This window comes from Capra hircus, chromosome 15, assembly GCF_001704415.2.
Source record: "Capra hircus breed San Clemente chromosome 15, ASM170441v1, whole genome shotgun sequence".
NCBI lineage: Eukaryota > Metazoa > Chordata > Mammalia > Artiodactyla > Bovidae > Capra > Capra hircus.
Window position 1 is genome coordinate 67,906,370 of NC_030822.1, and position 22,916 is coordinate 67,929,285.

Sequence of the window (22,916 nt, forward strand, 5' to 3'; positions counted from 1 at the left end):
CTAGTGAACACATTGACTAGACATTAAAGAGATTCCTTTTTGCCTGGGGTTGAAATGGAGTTCTAGGATTTTATCTAGACAAGCAGCATGAAATGCAGTGGCTCTGTGGTCACTAACCGTGTTAGGCCTTTTACTGCGTTGATTATGCGTTTCGGGAAAGTGGTGGGTGGCATGTGTACAGTGCTGTGGTGGTGCAGAGGGAGGCGGGGCGCGGCAGAGAAGGGAGTGAGGAAACAAGGATCATTTCCTGGAGAAGGCAATGACTCCTTGCCTTGAGGACATCTACACGATAACTAAACTGAAGCAAGGATGCAGGAATCTGCGCGTACATGGAGAATTGGGACCAGTTGAGTAGTACTTGTACATAAAAGTTGAGTTTATGACAGTGAGAATAGAAAGGTAAGCAGACAAATCAGGAGACTCAGGAGCTTTGACTTAACCACACAAGTTTGTAAATCTCATATCCCTAATCACAAAGGAAAAAAGACCTGTGCAACCAATGGTCAGATAAAGTTAGAAAACATAGTATAACTGTAGATATAAAAAGTGCTAAGACTGCTCTCCCCAGCTTCCAAACACACCCCAATGGATTATCCTTTAGTTCTGTTAGGAACACCTTTATTACAAGTGTGTGTTTGTTTGAACACATGCATTACATGCATTACAGAATGCGTATCACTTGCATGCACTGAAATAACACTGCTGAAAACAGCATCAAGTAGCTTTGTTGGGAACAATATTATGTCTTCCTAAATACTTAACTACATGCATTTCAAAATGGTATCACTTCCAGTCCCTGAAATGACACTGCTGGAACACAGCTTGTAAGTAGCTTGTTAGAAACATCTTTATTGTAAGGAGGTTTTCAAATTAAACAAATTTGACTGTAACATTGTACAAATTCAAGGTGTATAGTGTGTTACTTTGCTATGTATTGTAATATGATTGCCACTGTAGTGCCATGTATCACATTATATAACTATAGTTCAATACTGACTGCATTCATTACATTGTGCATTATCTCTATGGGTTATTTACTACTTGTTGCAAGTTTGTACCCTTAACACCGATCTTGTCCCTCTAAACTCCATCTCCTGCTAACCACTATTTTACTGATTTTTATAAGTTTGATGTTTTTAGATTCAACGTATGAGACCATACAGTGTCTTTCTCTGACTTAGCATAATGTGCTCAGGGCTCCTCCATGTTGTTGCAAATGACTGGAATCCTTTCTCAAGGCTGAATAATATTCTGTGTGTATATGTCCATTATTTGTATCCATTCATTCACTGATGGATTTAGGTTGCTTCCATATCTTGGCTGCTGTGAATAATGCTGCAGTAAACATGGGAATAATGCATTATTTTCTTTGAAATCCTATTTTCATTTACTTTAGTTCTTTACCTGGAAGTATGAGATCTATTTTTAATTTTTTGATGAACCTCTGTTTTACATAATAGTTGGGCCAGTTTACATTCCCTTCAACAGTGTACAGTTAACCCTTGAACAGCATGTCTGCACCCACAGATCCAACCTCAGATCATGTCGTACTGTAGTACCTAACTTGAAAATCATCCAAGTGGGCCTGCACAGTTCAAACCTCTTCACTGGCAACTGTGTAAGGGTTCCCTTTTCTCCACATCCTCACCAGCCAGCACCGGTTATGTATCTTGATGATACCCATTCCAACAGCGGTACCTCGTTTTATTTTTATTTCCCTGCAGATTAGGCATGCTGAACATCTTATCATGTACCCATGGACCACTCTGATGTCCTCTTTGGAAAAATGTCCCTTTAGTTTTGTCCATTTTTCATTTGGATTTTTTTCATTGTTACCAAGTTGTATTTTTGTTTAAATATATTTTGGATATTAACCTCTTATTTAATACAGATCATCCCCTAGTATGATCCAGTTCCATTCCAAGAGCACATTCGTAAGTCCAATTTGTAAGCACAGCAAAATTAGCCTAGGTACCCAACTTACACAATTGGTTATACCCCACTGCTTTTATGCTTGCTTCTGTACATCCTGGGCTTGAACTAAAGTACTGTACACTGTATGGTAATATACAGCAAAGTACACAAACGCACCACCACTTGTAGAGGATGCAGGCACGTGATGATGTATGCCAGACACATGAACTTATGTGATTGACCTGTGAAGGCCTGTTTGCATCTTTGAGAGTTCCCAGCTTGAAGGTTTGTTATAGTGGGGACTTACTCTATGTGGTGTGTAAAAATTTTCTTCCTTTCACTAGGCTCTTTTTTCATCCTTTGTCTCTTTTTGCTGTGCAGAAGCTTCTGAGTTTGATGTAGTCTCCTCTGTTTTCTGCTTCTGTTGTTTGTGCTTTTGGCATCATGTCCCAAAAAATCATTGCCAAGACCAATGCTGAGTATATTCTCCCCTTCTAGAAGTTTTATGGCATCAGGTCTTATGTTTAAGGCTTTGACCCATTTCAAGTTAATTATTTTAATGCATGATTTACGTTAATATATTCAAAGCAGGCCTTCTTTGATTACATTTCAAAAATTGCCCCTCATTGCCTTATTAATATCACATTAGGCTGTTTTATTCACAACACTTACCACTATTTAAGTTTTGTGAATGGTGTTAGATAGGCATCCGATTTGGGATTCCCTGCTAGTGCAGCTGGTAACGAATCCAGCTGCAATGCAGAAGACCCTGGTTTAATCCCTGGGTCAGAAAGTTCCCTTGGAGAACAGATAGGTTATCCACTTCAGTATTCTTGGGCTTCCCTGGTGGCTCAGACGGTAAAGAATCTTCCTGCCATGCAGGAGACCTGGCTTCGATCCCTGGGTTGGGAAGAGCCCCAGGAGGAGGGCATGGCAATCCACTGCAGTATTCTTGCCTGGAGAATCCCCATAGACAGCAGAGCCTGGTGGGCTACAGTCCATAGGGTGGCAAAAAGTCAGACACGACTAAGCACAGTACAGGCATCCAATCTGGTTTGTTCTGCATGTGTTTCTCCAGTATCCCAGGACTTTATTGAAGAGACTTCCTTTCCCCATTGGGTGTTCCTGGATCCCTCATCAAATGTTCGTTGACCGGTGGGCCTCCCTGGTGACTCAGATGGTAAAGAATCTGCCTGCAATGCAGGAGACCAGAGTTCGATCTCTGGGTCAGGAAGATCCCTGGGGAAGGGAATGGCAACCTACTCCAATAACACTGCCTGGAGAGTTCCATGGACACGAGCCTGGCAGGCGACAGCCCATGGGGTCACAGAGTTGGACACGACTAAGCTGCCAACACTTTCACTTTTCTCTCAGTGGGATTTAATTCTGGTCTCTCTATTCCAGTGGTCAGTGTGTCTATTTCTTGTGCCAGTAACATACTGTTTTTATTACTGTGGTTTTGTATTAATAGTATAGTTTAAAATCTGAAAGCATGATTCCCACAGCTTAGTTCTTTTTACCCAGGATTGTTTTGGCTATTAGGGGTTTTGTTTTGTGGTTCCACAAAAATTTTTGGATTGTTTCTTCTGTGTCTGTAAAGAATGCCTTTGGTATTTTCATGGGAACTGCATTCAATCTATAGATAGCTTTGAGCAGTAACAGTCATCTTGACAATGATGACTGTTAATTCTTCCACTCTGGGCATAGGATGTGTTTCCATTTGTGTCCTCTTTGATTTCCTTCAACAAAGTCTTTCTTGTAGTCTTCATTGTACAGATCTTTCACTTCCTAAGTTAAACTTTTCCTCAATAGTTTATTGCTTTTAATGCTATTTTGAGTGGGATAGTTTTCAGGTACTTCTTCATTATTGTAAAGGAATACAACTGACTTCTGCATAACTTTATTGAAATTGTTGATTAGTTCCAATAGTTTTTTGGTTGACACCATGATTATATCCATATAAAATCAAATCATCAGCAAATAGAGAAGTTTACTCTTTCCTTCCTGATTTGCATGCCTTTTCTGTGTCTTGCCTAGCTGCTCTAACTAGGAATTCCAATACTATAATGAACAAGAGTGGTGAGAGTAGGCCTCACTGTCTTCTTGATTTTAGAAGGAAAACCTTCAGCATTTCTCCATTGATAGCTGTTGGTTTGGGGCATACAGCCTTTATTGAGGTATATTCTTTTTTTTACCCAATCTGTTAAAGGTTCTTATCATGAAAGGATGTTGTATTTTGTCATGAAAGATGTTTATCTTTTTTTGCATCTACTGAAATGGTCATGTAGCTTTTCTCTCACTTTACTGACATATTACATTTATTGATTTGCGTATGTTAAACCATCCGTACATACTAGGGATCAGTCCCATTTGGTCATGGTATATAATCCTTTTTATGTGTTCTTGAATTTGGTTTGCTAATGTTTGGTTCAGAATTTCTGTATCTATATTTAGCAGAGATATGAGTCTAGTTTTCTTTTATCATCATCTGGTTTTGGTATCAATGTACTGCTGGCTTTGTAGATGAGTTTGCAGTTGTTCCCTCCTCCTCAGTATTTGCAAGTGTTTAGAGGAAGATTGTGTTGATTCTTTATATGACTGCTAGAATTCACCATGGAAACCATCTGGCTCTGCAGCTTTCTGTGTTGTGGCATTTTTGATTTTTTGATTACTGATTCAATCTCTTTACTAGCTACTGGTCTGTCATGGAGATTCTCCTCAGAAACCCAGGGTGTTGCTGAAGAGCAGTAGGACCGTCTGACTGCAGCCTCAGGGCTGGGCAGACCTGTACTCGCCCCTTTCATGTTCCCCCTCCTCTGCTGGGCAGGTCGGCGCTCCTGCTGCAGCCGGTGTCGCCACAAACCTCCGGCTCCCAGGCCTCCTCTGGGGGTTCATCCACCCAGTTTCAGATACGCAGACGGAGAAATCTCAGGTGTCCTGGTGTGGTGTGCAGAGGCACTTCTGTCCAGTTATGCATGTCTGATTCGCTACAAGTAAAAGGGAGAGAAAAGGAAGCACTTGTGCCATCATGATGCTGACGTCTTCACTACAGGGTTATCTTGAAGGCACTCCATTTTGGAGACTCCCGCACAAAGTAAGTGAAAAAAATCGCAAAATGGATAGAGAACAGATTTAGAAAAGAAAACGTAGCTTTAATATTGATGGACTGGTCATGTAAATAGTGTTATAAATTTTCTTATAAAAAATTTCAGGCAATGACCAAACCATTATGGTACCACTTTTGCTAATGCTGTTGTTGTTCAGTTGCTCAGTTGTGTCCAACTCTTTGCAACTCTACGGACTACAGCACGCCAGACCTCCCTGTCCTTTACCATCTCCTGGAGTTTCCTCAAACTCATGTCCACTGAGTCGGTGATGCCATCCAATCATCTCATCCTCGTCACCCCCTTCAATCTTTCCCAGCATCAGGGTCTTTTCCAGTGAGTCAGTTCTTTGAATCAGGTGGCCAACGTATTGGAGCTTCAGCTTTAGCATCAGTCCTTCCAATGAATATCCAGGGTTGATATCCTTTAGGATTGACTGGTTTGATCTCCTTGCAGTCCATGGGACTCTCAAGTCTTCTCCAGCACCATAGTTCAAAAGCATCAGTTCTTTGGTGCTCAGCCTTTATGGTTCAACTCTCAAATTCACACATAACTACTGGAAAAACCTTAGCTCTGACTATACAAACCTTCATTGGAAAAGTGATGTCTCTGCTTTTTAGTATGTTGTCTAGGTTTGCCATAGCTTCTTACAAGGAGCAAGCATCTTTTAATTTCATGGCTGCAGTCACCATCTGCAGTGATTCTGGAGCCCAAGAAAATGAAGTCTGTCACTGTTGGTACGTCTATTTGCCATGAAGTGATGGGACCAGATGCCATGATCTTAGTTTTCTGAATGTTGAGTTTTAAGCCAGCTTTTTCGCTCTCCTCTTTCACTTTCATCAAGAGGCTCTTTAGTTCCTCTTCACTTTCTGCCATTAGGGTGGTGTCATCTGCACATCTGAGGTTATTGATATTTCTCCCAGAAATCTTGATAGAACTTGAGCTTCATCCAGCCTGGCATTTCACATGATGTACTCTGCATGTGAGTTAAATAAGCAGGGTGACAATACACAGCCTTGACATACTCCTTTCCTAATTTGGAACCAGTGTGTGGTTCCATGTCCAGTTATAACTGTTGCTTCTTGACCGGCATACAGGTTTCTCAGGAGGCAGGTAAGGTGGTCTGGTATGCCCACCTCTTGAAGAATTTTCCAGTTTGTTGTCATCCACCCAGTCACAGGCTTTACTGTAGTCAATAAAGCAGATGTTTTTTTTGGAATTTGTTTTCTATGATCCAATGGATGTTGGCAATTTGATCTCTGGTTCCTCTGCCTTTTCTAAATCCAGCTTGTACATCTGGAGTTCTCGGGTCACGTACTACTGAAGCCTATCTTAAAGAACTTTGAGCAGTACCTCACTAGCCTGTGAAATGAGTGCACTTGGGCAGTAGTCTGAACATTCTTTGGCACTGCCCTTCTTTGGGATGGAATGAAAACTGACCTTTTCCAGTCCTGTGGCCACTGCTCAATTTTCCAGATTTGCTCATAGATTGAGTGCAGAACTTTCACAGCATCATCTTTTAGGATTTTAAAGAGCTCAACTAGAATTCCCTCTCCTCCACTATCTTTGTTTGTAGTAATGCTTCCTAAGGTCCACTTGACTTTGCACTCCAGGGTGTCTGGCTCTAGTTGAGTGATGACAACATTGTGGTTATCCCAGTCATTAAGACCTTTTTTGTATAGTTTTCTGTGTATTTTCGCTATCTGTCTTTAAAATTTTCTGCTTCTGTTATCATTTCTGTCCTTCATTGCTAATACTGGATATATTAATAACAGAAATTATACTTACTGCAAAATCAAGAGAAGGGCATAGGTTCAGCCTACTGAGTTAATGAGTAAAAAAAATGCTATTTTTGATTATTATTTATCAGTTCAAATTGTACATATCTTTTTTTTGGCTGCAGCATGTAGGATCTTAGTTCCCTGATCAGGGATGGAACCTATGCCCCCTGCAGTGGAACAATTCAAATAACATTTCTGCAAATGCAACTTAAGACAACTTAGAACAAGGACAAAGTTTAAAAGTCAGTTGAAATTGTCTTTTAATTAAAGACCCAAGGGACAAGAAGCTCCTTTGTGTTACAGTACATAACATATGGCTCTTATACAGATTAAAACAGACACCAGGGAGTCGAGTGTTTATACCAGCGCTAGACTCTTCCTGTAGCAGGCAAAAAGTGAGGCAGGATTCCCTTTACTGGCATGGAGACTGTAATACATCTTTACATGCAATAAGTTCTTTGGTAGACTTAATCATTTGGTGGAATTACAGAATTTGCAAAGAAAAGCAGCAGTGAAATATTCCATGTAAAATTTGAGCACAGTACTTCTCACCATATGCTCTTTATGCAGACTTCATAAAAACGGCAATCCTACTAAACTTTTAAATAGAGCCTCAAAACTCACCAATTTACTTCTGTCTTCAGAGACATACAAAAAGTAAATAAGATACAATAGGGCAGATAATGAGTTTTTAAAGTACGTTTCATGATGTTTCCAATAACTGATCTGAAGGATGTGGAACTCTGAAATCCTGGACAGCTGCCACTCTCTCCCTTGCAGTCTCCTCCCAAGCACATCTGTAAGGCATCGTTTTGGAATAGCTACCTAATATATCTTAAATTAAGCACATAAATAATGACAGCAATAATTTTCAACTACTACTACATCATAATATCCTCAATATCATAGACCCGATTACATATGAAGAGCATGGGTTTTGAATGGTAAAAGTAAATTATTACAAAAAAGACAAACCCATGAAGTTAAGAAAGGAGCATCAACCCATCTTGATTTATCTACACAGGGCCCAGTATGTCCAAGTCCACGGAATGTCAGGATTGGCTGGAAGACTGATGCTCCACCTTCTGTGCAATGAGTGCTCTTCTGCCAAGAAGTGTTGTTCTCAAGTGGTTTGTGTTTTGATTTTAGCAAACACCAAAACTTCTGAGACAGTATTTTCCTCTGAAAATCAGAAACTTGTTCCCACTGTGGAGCCAGGATTCAAGCATTTTAATATTCTTTGGGCGACTTAGAAGATTAGTGTTGTAATCATGTAATTACATGTGAGGTTATTTCCCTTAAACCACCTGCACTGCTACAGTTCTGAACTCATCCTAGAGAGATCTGAAATAAATAAAGTGACTGAAGTTCTCTCACAGACGAGTTCTATGTTCAGAAGCCCTCCTCCTCCTCATGAAGCTGCCACTGTCATCAGAGTTCACGGCGACCGCGCCCCATCAGGCGGCGCTCTCACACGACCGTCTGCACAGGCGTGACGCACTGTGCCGGGGAGCCGGCTCTCTCTGACGATGAGGTTGATCGGTTGGAAATCTCTCTCTGTAGCTCCTCTACTTTCTTCTGAAGCTCTGCCCGTTTAGCAAGAAGCTCTTTATATCTGTTGTGAATGGGTTCCTACGAGAACAATACACCATGAAGTTACTTAACTAGGCAATCTGGAACAAACCCGAAGTCAAATCATTCTGGTATTTAGCTTCTTCCCTGAATGTTCAGTGTGTGCTTTCAGCTATGGGACCATGCCCACCTTTCCCGAACAGCAGTGAGAATTAACTTCAACAACTCCACTGACCCGCGGCTCTTTCACTGACCTCCCTGGTCTCCCCAGGTGTTTCCACAGAACACCCTGAAACTGGTGCTTGGCCAAATACAACAAATAATTAAGTAACAACATAATCTAAAAGCCAATACTTAAAGATTTCCTGTCATTTAGTTGCAGACTTTCAGTCCTTTAAACAGTTCTAGGCAGCAAATATTCTATAACATTTTAAAAAATGGCTTTTAACTCCCCTAAAGCCATTTTCCCCAACCTCTAGAAGTTATCCAGCCCAGCACCCTCATCTAACGGAGGACAGAAGACGAGAACGAGCAGAAGTGATCTGTGCAAGGCCAAAACGCCAGTCACGACAAGAGCCAGGGCACTACGCATCCCCACCACAGTGCTGCTTCTACTGTCCCACCGTGACTGTAAACAGGAAAAAATGGAAATTTTAAATATGCACAGATAACTTTTCTAGCCACTTTAAAGGGGACAAAAGTAATTCATACAACTGCCTGGATAAAACCTCTCACTGGATATTGCAGGGCATATACCTGGGGCTTCATCCGGGGGTTCCACCTTACGTAATATCCCACCCAGAGCTCTAGGTGGCGCATGCTGGCTACTGGGTAAAGGACATGATTGGAATAGCTCCCGTAGAGGGGATTAGTGAAGTCCTCCAGCTGGCTATTTATGTAAGACCACAGCGACACGGTCCTCCTGGGAAGATTCTATAAGAAGGAAAAATAGGTTAAGGTTTTCCACTACACAAGCTAATTGTACTTTAGATGAAATTTGTCAAAAGGCATTTGTGATCATTTAAACTGTTTTAGAGGGACAGAACTCAGATACTTTGGCAACAGCACCGCTTTGATTAAAATTAGAGTGGAAAACAGTGCAGTTCCCCAAAAAGGCAAACAGAGTTACCATGCCAGCAATTCCACTCTTTATATACATCCAAGACAAGTGAAAAGACATGCACAAGCAACCTTGTGCACAACGGTGAAAGTAGCCATCGGTCACAATGACCAAAGAGTAGACACAACCCAAGTCCATCATCCGACAGATGGATGAAATGTAACATAATGATACAGCGGAATACCATTACATAATAAAAAGGAACCGAAGTAATGATACGTGCTACAAGTTGAACCTTGAAAACATTATGCTAATTGAAAGAAGCCAGACACAAAGGCCACACCCCAAGTGATTCCATTTATATGAACTGTCCGGAAGAGGCAAACCAACAGAGATTACAGTGTCTGCTAGGGTCTGAGAGGAGACGGGAATGGGTAGGTAGTAACTACTAATAGGCATGGGGTTTCTTTCCAGTGTTCTGAAATTAACGGTGGTGATGACTATACAACTCTAGATATGCTGAAAATTACTAAATTATATGCTTTGAAAGTGAATGTTATGGAATGCAAATTATAGCTCAGTTTTTAAAACTTTTTTTTTTAAGATATAGTAAATCCTACTTGAGTCTCTCAAAAACTGAAAGTCTCTTTGAAAGTTATCCACTGATCATCCAACATTCAATAAATTCTTGATTGGCTTGTGTGCATAGAAATATTTACCGAAGATGTAAGGGTGATTTTAAAAATTTAACATCTATCTTCAAGGAATTTCTAGTCTAGGAAGCACTTACCACATGGCCATTATCACAGTGTTTTGTATGGTTTATTTCATTTAATCCTCACAATAGTAAGCACTATTAAGTATGTAAGTTAAGTACTATTATCCCTACTTTACAGAAGCTGAAATTAACTTGCTCAACTTCACACAGTAAGTGAAAGATCTTAGATTTGAACCCAGGCAGCCTGGCTCCAGAGCAAGCATTCTTTGCCACTAGGCTTTACAGAACAGCATGAAGAAACTGTTTGAGAGTCACATTTTTTAGAATGGAAACTGAAGCAGAGGGAGACACTAATCAAGATAATTTAGAACTTCATACATAAGGCAGATGTGTTCTGAGGAACACAGAAGTAAAACTTGAAACATAATCATTACACATTTCTTATAAATATCAACCACGGAAAAGTGATATCTCTAGCAAGTGGGGTAAGAAATTTAACTTTCTCCTTAATATCTTCTCAGTGTTTGAATGTTTTATGCTATTATTTTACAATTAAAAAAAACTAAACTGGTTCATATGTATGAGAATGTATCTGGGAATTGAGCTGTGCATTCATTCAAATGTGTCTTTTCTGCTAATTATATCTTGCTGCACCTGCTTTTGATGGACTTCCATCCTGCAGGGAGTGTGGTAACAGGTACACGAGCGCTCCTGAGACACCACATACTTCAGTTCCCTTCAGCAGATGCTGCCTCCTACCCGTCCTCATGACGGAGGTACTTTAAGACAGATCAAGCTCAGACGTGTGGAAAGAAGTGAGCCTATTACAGTATATAAAAGAACACATGGCCAAAGGCATCATGCAAAAGAACAACTGTTCAGCTGAAAGCCATCCCAGGCTGCACTCAGCAGCTCAGCAGAGAAAGCGTGTATATATAGACAGAGGCGGGATGGGCAGGGATCGTGTATTACCTCTTTGCCTCTCTGCTGTTCACTGTTACAGAGGAATGTTCCGAATAAACAGCTATATAGGTGGTCCAAAATGGTAACGAGAAAATATTCATTGAATTCAAATGCTGTAGGAAACTGCAAATCAAACATCAAAACACACGAAATAATTAGGACAGCTTCCCAAGCATGTTCACCCCTGTACATTGATGGGTGCTTTGTAAAACTGCTTAAAATTAGGCTAAACAGTATTCAAAAACTATATATTTCTAAGCTATTATGGTATTATTAATATTTGCTTGGTTTTCTGTTCAAAAAATATCACTTTGCTGAGATAATTTCTCCTAATATCTCCTGTTCTTGTACAGTAAGAATCTGAATGCTCTGATCTTGCTGTTCTTCTGTCCATTTATCAGTTAACTCTCAACTTGAGGCTGATGTGACTTGTCTTTCTCTGCCAAGAATGACCATAAGCAACATAGTAAGATTTTTCTTTAAATTTTCAATGGCATAGTTTTTAGGAATTACACAAAAAATATCAATGTCTCGAGAAAAGGAGATGTGCAGCTCATTTAAAAGCCAACCTTACTCATCTTTTCAAGGAACATGCACTCAAACCATGATATCTTATAATCCAGTACTTTGGCAGCCTTTCTTAAAAGAGGAAATTCACTCTTTAACTAGGACAGGTGTTTGACTGGATGTCTTACACAACATAATTTGGGGGTAATTTATCAAGGACCAATTACAGATCCCAGGAAGGTAAGGGATTTAGTATAATCCATCCTAACCATTTACTGTTTCAAGAATTATTTGAAAGCTTCTATGTAAGACCGTACCATTTACAGGACTGTGAAAAGGAATTCCATGAATATTTGGATTGTGGGTTTAGTAAATAAATACTGGTGCCAAGTTTTTCTTACAATGATCCCTACCCAATAGTGGATGAAAACAGCATAAACTGCACATAGAAGGGACAAGAGTGAAAACAACTTTGTCTTCAAATTTCCTAAATTCATTAGCAGGATAACAAGGCAAATTTATCTTCTTAAACAATTTACTCTTGAATAATAATTTTTGTGGTTCTGAAGCAAATGAAGCAGGTGATAAAGCACATGCCAACATAAAGCCAATTAATCATAAAAAACTTTGTCAAATTCCATCCATTCATTTACAGAATAAATCCCATCTCCTGTACTGTTACTCTTAAACAGCTTATTTATTAGCCAACCATGAATGCACCCTACATCATTACATACCAATTCGAAGGAGTTAAGCCTATGATTAGCCTTTTATCTTCTTGGCAAAACTATTAGCTCAGTTATGAGAAAAGAGCTTAATTAGTGGAATTTCCTCACAAACACTACTAAAATAGCATTATTTAAATAGAACATTGTCCCTGCTATTGTTTTTAAAATCCTGAGCAAAGAAGGAATATTTTGTTCTCCTTATATGTTTAAAATCTAAAGGGCCCCTTCATCCTGCTTCCTGATCCCAGCAGTGAGAGATGATGATGAGGGCAGGAGGAGACATAGAATCTGGCTAACTGTAACACAATTGGTCCTTTTGATAAATTTGCTATTTAAGTCTCTGCATAAACATTCAATTATTTATAAAACTGGTGACTGCCAACAAATATTATTACTATTTCACATGGTGAGGAGGAAAATACCAAAGAAAAATATAAGCAGACATGTATAATAAAGTAGATTTATTATATACACTTATATAATGAAATATATATTTTTTTATTTATACATATATAGTGTATTTTAAGTTCTTCAGTGAAATAAGAGTTAATATTACTTAGCAACTTAAGCTCAAAATCAAGAGTTAAACTGCTTTTAGATGTATGGCATACAAAAAGTTAACACAATTACTAAGAAAGAAGTATATTTGTCATGTATTCTCCTATGCAATCAGTAAATGTGATCTATTTTGGTTTTTTTAACAAATATACCAGAAGCAAGAGTTGCTCCTTTCAAGACACTCTCCCTGGAGAGCAGTACACTTAACCATCAGCGACACCTTTTGTAGTCCCCTGATAAGGCATATGTGATTTTTCCCAACACTGTCAAATACTATCTTAAAATAGAATACGGTAATAGTTTAAAGTGGGTCCAGACTTCCCTGGCAGTCCAGTGGGTAAGACTCCACACTGCCAATACAGAGGTACAGCCAAAAGATTAAAAAAAAAAAAAAAAAAAAAAACAAGTCTTATTTCGTTTTTCTCTTAATGAAGTAAAGAATATTTCATTGAAGCTGAAACAGAATGCTAACGCCAAGCAGAGCCAGGAAGTGCCCGACTGTACATTCCCATGGCAGTCCAACAAAAAACCAATCAGGCTCCCAGTGGTTTGAGGTCTAATAGAACTCCTGGATAAATATCTGATATACCACTGAGCTGTACCTAACTTTTGGGTTTTCAGATCATTTATCAGAGTTAAACATTTTTAAGACATGAACTCTTTACCTCATTAGTAAAGTTATCCCATAATAAATCAGGTACTTTTCAATCTCCTCTTGTATCTTTCCAAAGCACTAAACCTATTCACAGTAATATTTCAAATCATTTTCTAGAATGTTGATAGCTCTAAAGCACATATCTCTTGCTCCATACCTAAAAACAAAAAAACTGAATCTATTTTATATATATGTTGCCATGACTTCCATCTAAACACATTTTTTCATCAAAACTGCCTAAAATAGGATTTCATTTTGAGTTACCTTGCCTATTTCATTTCTTTACCTCCTTTAGCAATATATAAATGAATTTTTGAGTGACTATATTATCATTATCTAACAAATTTAAAATATTAAATAAAATAATTTAATGTGATAAAAATACTTCTAGTATCTAGGAAACTTATAAGAACTTCCACTTTACATGAAATGTAAGACAGTCAGTGACTAAACCCAACTCTGACTGGATAGCTTATAAGAGAGCTCTAAGAAAGGATACTCCAGATAAATTACCTGTCTTGTCATCTGCCAGACACAGTCAATAAACTGAAGAAAGACAGGTGATCTGTCTGCATCTGCATGGTTCTTATCTCCATGGCCAACTCTCTGAAGCAAAGAGTGAAATATTATATGAGCTTTTGATGAAAGTAATTTTATTTTTCAAGAAAAGTAACATTTTCTCAATATTTTATAAATTCAGAAAATCTTTTTAAAAGAGCACTGCAAGAAAAAACAAAAATCACTAAATTCCACCAAGGAGAAATGTCTATTAGCATTTCAATCTGCAACCTGTCCAATTATTTCCTGGCAGGAGACACTTGTAACAGGAATTACAAGTCTGTTTAACAAATGAAGCTTAGATCCTAAAAAGCTGACAATGGGAGACAGGAACAGTCAGACCTCAGAGCCCAGATCTTTGTCCCGAAGATTTACTATGCCCTGAACATTAACAGTCCCCTGCACACTAGCCCCAGGAAGCACAGATCTCCTTTAACACCTTGGCCAGGGCATGAGGGGGACCTACTGCATTGGAGCTCCAGGCGGTCCTTCAGAAAGAATCACATCAGCACAAACCTTGGAAAACTTTTAAAAAATGCTTGACATCTTCCCTCAAGCATCTGCACTCACCTACTTTCTTATCTTTGTTCTCCTCTGAGGACCTCTGCTCCAGATGACTGAGATAAACACCTACCCTATACCCCGAGGCAGTGATTCTAAAAGAGTGATCCAGACTTCCAGCAGTGGGAGAGATCTGTGCGTTCAAAACTATTTTCATAATATTACTAAGACATGCTCCGCCTTTTTCAGTGGGTTGACATTTGCACTGTGCCGTGCTTAGTTGCTCAGTTGTGTCCGACTCTCTGCAACCCCATGGACTACAGCCCACTAGGCTCCTATATCTATGGGGATTCTCCAGGCAAGAATACTGGAGTGGGTTGCCATGCGCTCCTCCAGAATGGTGTAAAGGGGATGAAGGAAGAAAACTTTTGGTACCTTAGGAGAAAATCAGGAAACAAGGCACTGGAATCGAGCTATACTGTAATTATTACGTTTGCCCTGCCAAACACTTGCAGTTAAATCAAAGAAAAAAAGCTAATCTCTCTTAAGCCAATGTCCTTGATGAAGCAGTAAAAATTATTATTAACTTTAATAAATCTCCACATTGGAGTATAATTTTTTAAGTATCCTATGTAACAAAATGGGAAATACACATAACATGCTTCTGTTGCAGGCTTAAATAGAACGTAGGAAACACAGCTTTTGCGTGGACCATCATTTTAACTTGAAAGAACAATTGATATATGAATTATGGTTATTAAGATCTTAATATCTTGTAGATATCTTTTTTGAAAATATACAAAACTGAATGTGTCACTCACTTCAAGGAAGACAATGGACAGTATTTGTTACCAATGATGAAATTCAAGCTGTTGAATGAAAGTTAAATTTGAGGGAAAATTTTACCTGCCACAATGAGTTTGATAATACTTAAAAGATTTTTCTGATAAAATTAGTAGTAGTATTAATATCTGTGATTTTATTATATATAATGAAATGCATTAAGACTGGAGCTGTATAAATCAATAAGCCAGTATTTTCCCAATTACCAACACATGATAATACAAAATCATGCACAGGTAAAAGATCTACTTATTCAAAGTGCAAGACGTACCAAAGGAATTTAATAGAACAAACACCAAAAAACCCATTGAGCTAGTTTTAGATTCCACATTACAAATAACCACTAAGAAACTACCATTTGTCAAGTTTTGGCACAGTAGCAAAGAAAACTATCCACAATTCCCTGGAGAAAATTAAAATACCTTTTTCAACCTATATATCTGCATATGGTCAAATTTTCCTCATATCTTCAATCAACAGAACATATTGCAACAAACTGAACGCAGAAGTAGGTAAGAAATTTATCTTCTATTAAGCCAGATATTAAAGAAACTTGTAAAAAATGCAGAATAACGCCACTCTTCTCATAAAACTTCATGCTTGCCTAACATATTATGCTAGTTACTTTTCTTTAAAATGTTATTCATGCTAACATATAACAGGACTGTGGGTTGAATGTTTGTGTCCCCCAAAATTTACATGTTGAAAATCAAATGCCCAATTTGATAGTTTTAGGAGCTACCAAGGTCATGAGGGTGGAAACCTCATGAATGAGGCTAGTGCTCTTATCAAAACAGACAGGCCCCAAAGAGCTCCCCAACCCTCTTTCACCATTAAAGGTAACAGTGAAAGGTTGGCAGTCTGCAATCTGGAAGAGGGCCTTCACCAGAGCCCTACATGCTGGCACTCTGAGCTTGGACTTCCAGCTGTCAAAACTGAGAAGGACTAAGAAAATAGATTATTTCCTTAAACAATACATATATTTTAAAAATTTAATTTCTAATATGGAAAATACCGATATAAACAAAGTTCTTTGGGGTCATCAATAATGGTTAAAAATGGAAAGAGGTCCAAAAATCAAAAAGTTTGAGAATTATTACCCTATATTAAACATGTGCACATACCCTCTGAATCAGATGTGCTTTGTCAAATCCTGCTTTCAGATAACAATCAGGAGGGGGGAAATGGAGTAGGTAGTCAGAGTCAGCAATTTAGGAATCCACTGCAGCTTCAAACAGTCTGAAATGTTTCTGATTTTGGTGACACTTATATGAACATGTGCAGCACTGGATGACTGAAACGTCACTCTTTTAACGGTCTTATCATAGTAAGTACATTTTATAGAGAGCTGAAAAATATAAGCCATCTGAATGGATATGCCATTTTATTTAATAGTTCAAGTTTAAAGCAGCAGACTAGCTTTAAATGTCCATTTCTTGCAAGGTTTTTTTAAATAAACACTGCTAGTGGATACTAACAGCTAACATTAGAGACAGCATCTGGGCAAACATATTTCAGAAAGTCCTTCAGCTAACCTAGGAAAATGCTGCCAAAAATCACACTCTCAGGAGCTTCAAGGCCTCTGAGAATCTTACCTCTCGTCTCCAGGATCCTCTAAATAATCTGACAAGTTTCTGTTGAGCAGTTTACCCCATTAGAACAAAGGGTCAGTCTTATGTGAATATCAAGTGAATAAAAGACATGATCTTCACACGCCTTGTGTGAGATGCACATGTGATACCCTGAGTCAAGGTTCTTCACTCACAAGCTGAAATCGATGTCCAAAGCTCAGCCACTCTTTTTCCACAAGGACTTCAAACCCTCGGATGGTGCGGTAGTATCCGTCCAGCATGAGCATGGCCAGGGAGGTCAGCTGGGCCGTGCGGTCCCAGCCATCACTGCAGTGCACCACCACAGACGTCTTTCCTGACTCCACCCTGTCAGCAATCCTGAGAGCCCCTGCAAGAATAAGCTGAAAAAAGGATTTTTTAAATGAATTTTTTTTAATTAAAGGCTTTATTCCTCAAAATTTGTTAATAGTTTTGTTCAGAGATAACTATCTGAAAAACAAGTGGAGAAAAGAACATCAGTCCTTTCCTAAAAGGAATTTTTGTGAATGGTGGAAGATACTGACGCTTTGCTTTTAAAACTGAAGAATCTCAAAAATGCAGACTCCTATTAATCCACACAATGAAATATCGAAACAAAAGGTACCTTCGGGTTCTAAACAAATCAAGAATATGACTAATAAGAAAGAAGGATTAAGTTCCAAAGAGATCTATTTCTAATATTCTTCAAATATTCCAACATCATCCATTTAAGCAAAAATAATATACCAATTAAATTCTTACCTGTTACTTAAAACAGTGATACTTGACCAAATCAGAATAAATATGAAAGCAGTAAAGTTGGATATTATAAAATATTCTACAGTTTTATAGCATTTATTGTACTGTTTTTATACCACACAGCAAGCAAAGCATAAAATTTTAGAGAAAGCTGACTTTTACATATTGGTATGAATGAAAAATTCTCATTGGACCAATATATTATCATGTCAATTTAACTGGTATCTAAAATAACTTCAGGTATTTTGTTTAAATATGCAGGCTCTCTCTGCAAAATAATTTACCTTCTCTAAAGTTGATCTTGAGTTAAAACTAGACAGAATTAGATGTAACCTAAAGAGAAACACAGTGTAATATGCTTTAAACTGAACAATAGAGCCCTCCTCTTCTCTGCAATGGCCCAATCATACTTTAAGAACAGCATGATTACACAAACATAGGTAAGAGTGAAAGAAAAGATATGCTATACTAGGCTTGGAGAATCTCATGATGATCTCCTTTTAATCATAATCGTAGGCATATTTTGGAAGTGGGATACTCCAAAGCAATCTCAATCTTGTCTATGCATCAGAGTTATCTGTGAGCACTAAAAAAAAAAAAAATGAAGAAAAAAAAAGCCTGGTCTCCATTAATCCTAACTCACTCTTTTAAATAACTTCCATCTGTAATTCAAATCTGGGGCTTCCCAGGTGGCGCAGTGGTAAAGAATCCATCTGCCAATGCAGGAGACACCAGAGACACAGGTCTGATCTCTGGGTTAGGAAGATCCCTTGGAGAAGGAAATGGTAACCCATTCCAGTATCCTTGTCTGGGAAATCCCATGGACAGAGGAGCCTGGTCAGCTGCAGTCCGTGGGATCACAGACTCGGACATGACTGAGGGAATGAGCACACACAGGGCACATAAGTCAAATATATATGCAAAATTACACGTCACTGACCTAAAGGGTTAGAACAGTTGGAAAGCTAAGACAACAAGGAAGAGTTCTCCAAAGTGGTCATCTTCATCCATTCATTCACTTAGAAGATAAACATTTATGGAGTCCCCTAACATGTGGTAGGCACTGCTCATGGTGCTGGAACTACAGAGCAGCAAACGGAACAAAGCGCTGGCCTAATGAAGTATATATTGTACTTAGGTGAGATGCAAAGAAAGAAAAAAACAGTGTGTCAGACGGCAACAAGTGAAAAAGTACCATCCAGGACTAGGGAGTGCAGGCAGAACTGTCACTGTGTGTGGAGTGGTCAGGAAAGGCTTCTTTGAGAAGCTGATGTCTGAGCAGAGATCTAAAGAGAGCGAGCGGGTAAGCCTTGCAGCTGTGAAGGACTGAAGCAGGAGAAGGCGGTCCAGGCACAACCGTGCCTCTTCCAAGGAAATGTGTTTCTGTTATAGCCAGTTTTTTGGAGACAATGTTGTACCTACTAAAAAATGATCTGTAATTTACAGAATGCTGCAGTGAATGTCAGTTCCAAATCAAGCCTTATGGTTTTCTATTTACATATCATACAATGGAATAGACGGTCCCCTTGACCATGCTCTCTAACAGAAGAATGTTCATGTACTTTGCTACATTCAAGCTTCTATGTTTCTAGAAGAGAAACAATAATCCAAATAGTTTATAATTCTCAAGAGGTCAATTTAGCCTTCAATTTTTCTTAATTTTAGAGCACTTAATGTGAGTATAATCTACTCTTTCTTAACAGGAAAAATCCTATTTCCATTTATTTCCTAATATTAATAAATGTCCTCATATATTATATAGAGATCTATATATAATATAGAGAGATCTATATTTTGGTAAGCTATGTTACTGAAATTCAGACCTATCTGAAAATATTTATAACTATATTAACTGAAATAATGTTTGGTGCTTCAAACGTTATGTTTAGGCAAGCTGAGGTTCATATAGTCTCCTTCATTTAACTACTTCACCTCATGTGCCTGACCAGAGTGGTTTTCAAAAGCTATGTAACGATTATTTACTGGGTGATTTATTTACATCATATAGTGCTACCCTGGCTCCTGTAGGGACAAAGAAGAAATATGATTTATCCTGTCCAACTCTCCATGAATCAGCTATCCACATTAATTGAGACATAAAAGTAATTAAATCAAGTACATGGGAGCATCTGATTAGCTGGAAAGAAAAGTAAAATGAAAAGCTCAGAGAAAATGGAAATGAATTCCATCTGGGAAGACTTTATCAAAGAAGTGACCCGGGAACTGAAGGATGGGCAGATTCAGACAGGATAGGAAAGAGAGGGGAAAAAAAGTACAACAGAACCAAATGCATAATACAGAAACCTAATTCATTCAAGCACCAAAACTTAAAAGCAGTTCTAATTATCAAAGTAGTTATCAATTTTTCACTGTTTAAAAAGGTACTTTCATCTTGATTTCAATTGTAAGAGCCAATAACACAAGAGGGCAGAGAAAGTCCTCGTGTGATAGTCTCTAACAGTTTAAAGAAAGAGTAACATATACCCACCTTAATATGTTCCAGCCAGTGAGTAGATTCCAAGTTAGACAACCAGTGGGTCTCCTCAATGTTGGGGTACACAATCTCCTTAAGTTTTCGTAAAGATTCTCTCATAACATGGATATTATGGATATCTAGAAAAACTAGTTCTGCATTTTGATAGGCATCTTCACTTTCATAACCTCCACCTTTTGCCTGGAAAAATAACATCACAGGAAATAAAAAATGAATGCATATCCATTGTATGATGACATCCTTGCAAGAGTGCCATAAAATACCCAAAAGCATCAAAGCTGATACATGTCACTGACGGACAGGAAACTCCATGGGAAAATGTGGCTGGCTTAGGGCAACTTAACACAACCATGCTGTCCCACATGTTCTTCATAAAACAAGAATATACATGCTCACCCTGACTTCCTCTTGTTGCTGTTGCTAAAATTATATACGATAACATATAGGAAGATACTTAAAGCACTATAATTTCACTCTCCAAATCTCAAGTCCTACCCAAACATAATTTCATACAGAAGACTGAAGCTCCATGTGCAGGGACATCTGTCTAGGTTACACCTGACCCACGCTTTTCTTCATTTCATCTTAATATTTGCAAAGTGCTTTGCAATCATGGTGACTGACTTCTAGGGTAACTGCACAATTATTATTAAATAAAAAGACAAAACAAATATAAAAGCACAGAATACTATAGAATAATAATATCACTATTTTCAAAGAGGTAAATCTACATCTACAGAAGAGAATGAGAAATATTTGGTGTTCACAGTAAGATACATCTGGAAAGAACCGAATTTTTCTGGGTTGAATCTTTCTCTGTTTTATGAATAAAATATTCTTTTGCCTTTTGGATAAAATATACCTCTTATCTCAGGTATAAAATCATGCCTCTTTGAGCACTAATGGAAAAAAAATTAGGAAGATACTGGAACAGTCACGATAGTTATATAAAATTAAGAGATCACATTTTTGAAAACAATAAAACTTAGCTCTTAACCAACAACAAATTAGTGAAGACTAGACATTCAAGTTTCCTTTCTGACACTGATAGTGTGGGAAATGGTTTAGAGTCAAGATGGACACAAGTACAAAATTAACAGCATTTCATTAGGTCCCTGTTAACAAGGATTATTCTGGAGAGTCAGGACAGGTCACATCAGGGGCAGAGAGACATTCAAATGTTTTGCAACAAATCCTAGAAACAAGGCAGTATTGCAGCTACACAGAGCCTGTCACGAAAACACACAGGACGAAAATGCTCTGGAATCAAGAATCATACAACTTGATGAGTATGCCAAAGGTTGTCATGTAACATTGAAAATACACTAAAAACATTGATAAGAATCCATTTTATGTAAATCATATTTCAATACAACTGGTACTATTTAAAAACAGAGCAACTAGATAGTAAAACCGAAGATACACAAAAAATCACTGAAGACAGAACTAGAGGACAGAGCATTCCATCAAAACCCAAAACCACCAACAGTCACAAGATCTCGATGCTACTGGTGAATGTGTAAGCAAATGCAGAAGGAAGCAATGCATAAAAGATGGACTAGAGAACCAGGGAATCACAAGAGAGTCTTACAGTTTTTATTGTTCTGCTTCCTGGTTTTAGCTCTCTTCCTCCAGAACTACAGGAAAGAATAGGTCAATCTAAGAAGTGCAGCTGAAACCGAGAAGGGTTCTGTCCATTCTAACAGATGAGTTATTAGAGAAACCCACAGATTAAGTGAAAGAACTTGGAAACAAATAGAAATAAAAGGGAAAAAAATTAGAAATAAAGACCAAATTAGAAGAAACTCAAGAGTGACTGAATACAGTGGATGTTAAATTAAAACAAGCAGACAGTGAAAAGTAAAATGTAAAACCAAAGTGGAATTAGAAAGACATAAAAAAGATTCAAGAGAAAGCGACAAATGATGAAGAGAGGCAAAGAAGAGACAACCCAGGAGTAATAGCAGTCCTGAAGAAGAAAGCCAAAACAAAGAAATGAAATAAATACTAAGAACTATGATTAAAGAAAACAGTCATGATGCTTTTAAATTGAAATTACTAATGAAAACAGCACACATGCATACCTGATAATATAAACCCAAAATACACAGCATTAAGACATATTCTGGCAAAATAACCGGACTTCAAAGAAAAACAAAAGAGAAAATTCTTTGCACACAGAAGTAAAAAGAGTGACTCAGAAAGAAAAGAAATTTAGTTTATGATCAGACTTTGAAACTTTATGACAAAAAAAAAAGGCAATATATTTAAGACATTCAAGAAAATCAAATGCAAATCAAGAATTTTATGAACAGGAAAACCAATATAAATATAAGGAACAAAAACTGGTCCCCACAACCCATGTCCATGCTCAGTCGTGACCAACTCTTTGGGACCCCATTGACTGTAGCCCACCAGACTTCTCTTTCCACAGAATTTCCAGGCAAGAACACTGGAGTGGGTTGCCATTTCCTGCTCCAGGTGATCTTCCCAACCCAGGCATCAAGCCCATATCTCTTGTGCTTCCTGTACTGACAGGCAGATTCTTTCTGCTGCTCCACTTGGGAAGTCCCTCATAAGCTGCTATCAGCAGGTGAATAACTCAGAATATT

The 22,916-nt window shown here is 38.2% G+C and overlaps 1 protein-coding gene across 5 annotated transcripts in view; it reads right to left on the bottom strand.

Annotated features, from left to right (window-relative positions):
• MTMR2 (myotubularin related protein 2) overlaps positions 7,035–22,916 on the bottom strand; it is a 111,132-nt gene continuing 95,250 nt past the window's right edge. For all 5 annotated transcript variants that reach the window (XM_005689386.3, XM_018059870.1, XM_018059869.1 and 2 more), the window contains 6 exons: positions 20,299–20,484; positions 17,228–17,434; positions 14,074–14,166; positions 11,122–11,235; positions 9,128–9,304; positions 7,035–8,431 (listed from right to left, as the gene is read on the bottom strand). In XM_005689386.3, coding sequence (XP_005689443.1) covers positions 8,270–8,431; positions 9,128–9,304; positions 11,122–11,235; positions 14,074–14,166; positions 17,228–17,434; positions 20,299–20,484 — 939 coding nt within the window. In that variant the 3' untranslated portion in view covers positions 7,035–8,269. The remainder of the gene's footprint in view (positions 8,432–9,127; positions 9,305–11,121; positions 11,236–14,073; positions 14,167–17,227; positions 17,435–20,298; positions 20,485–22,916) is intronic.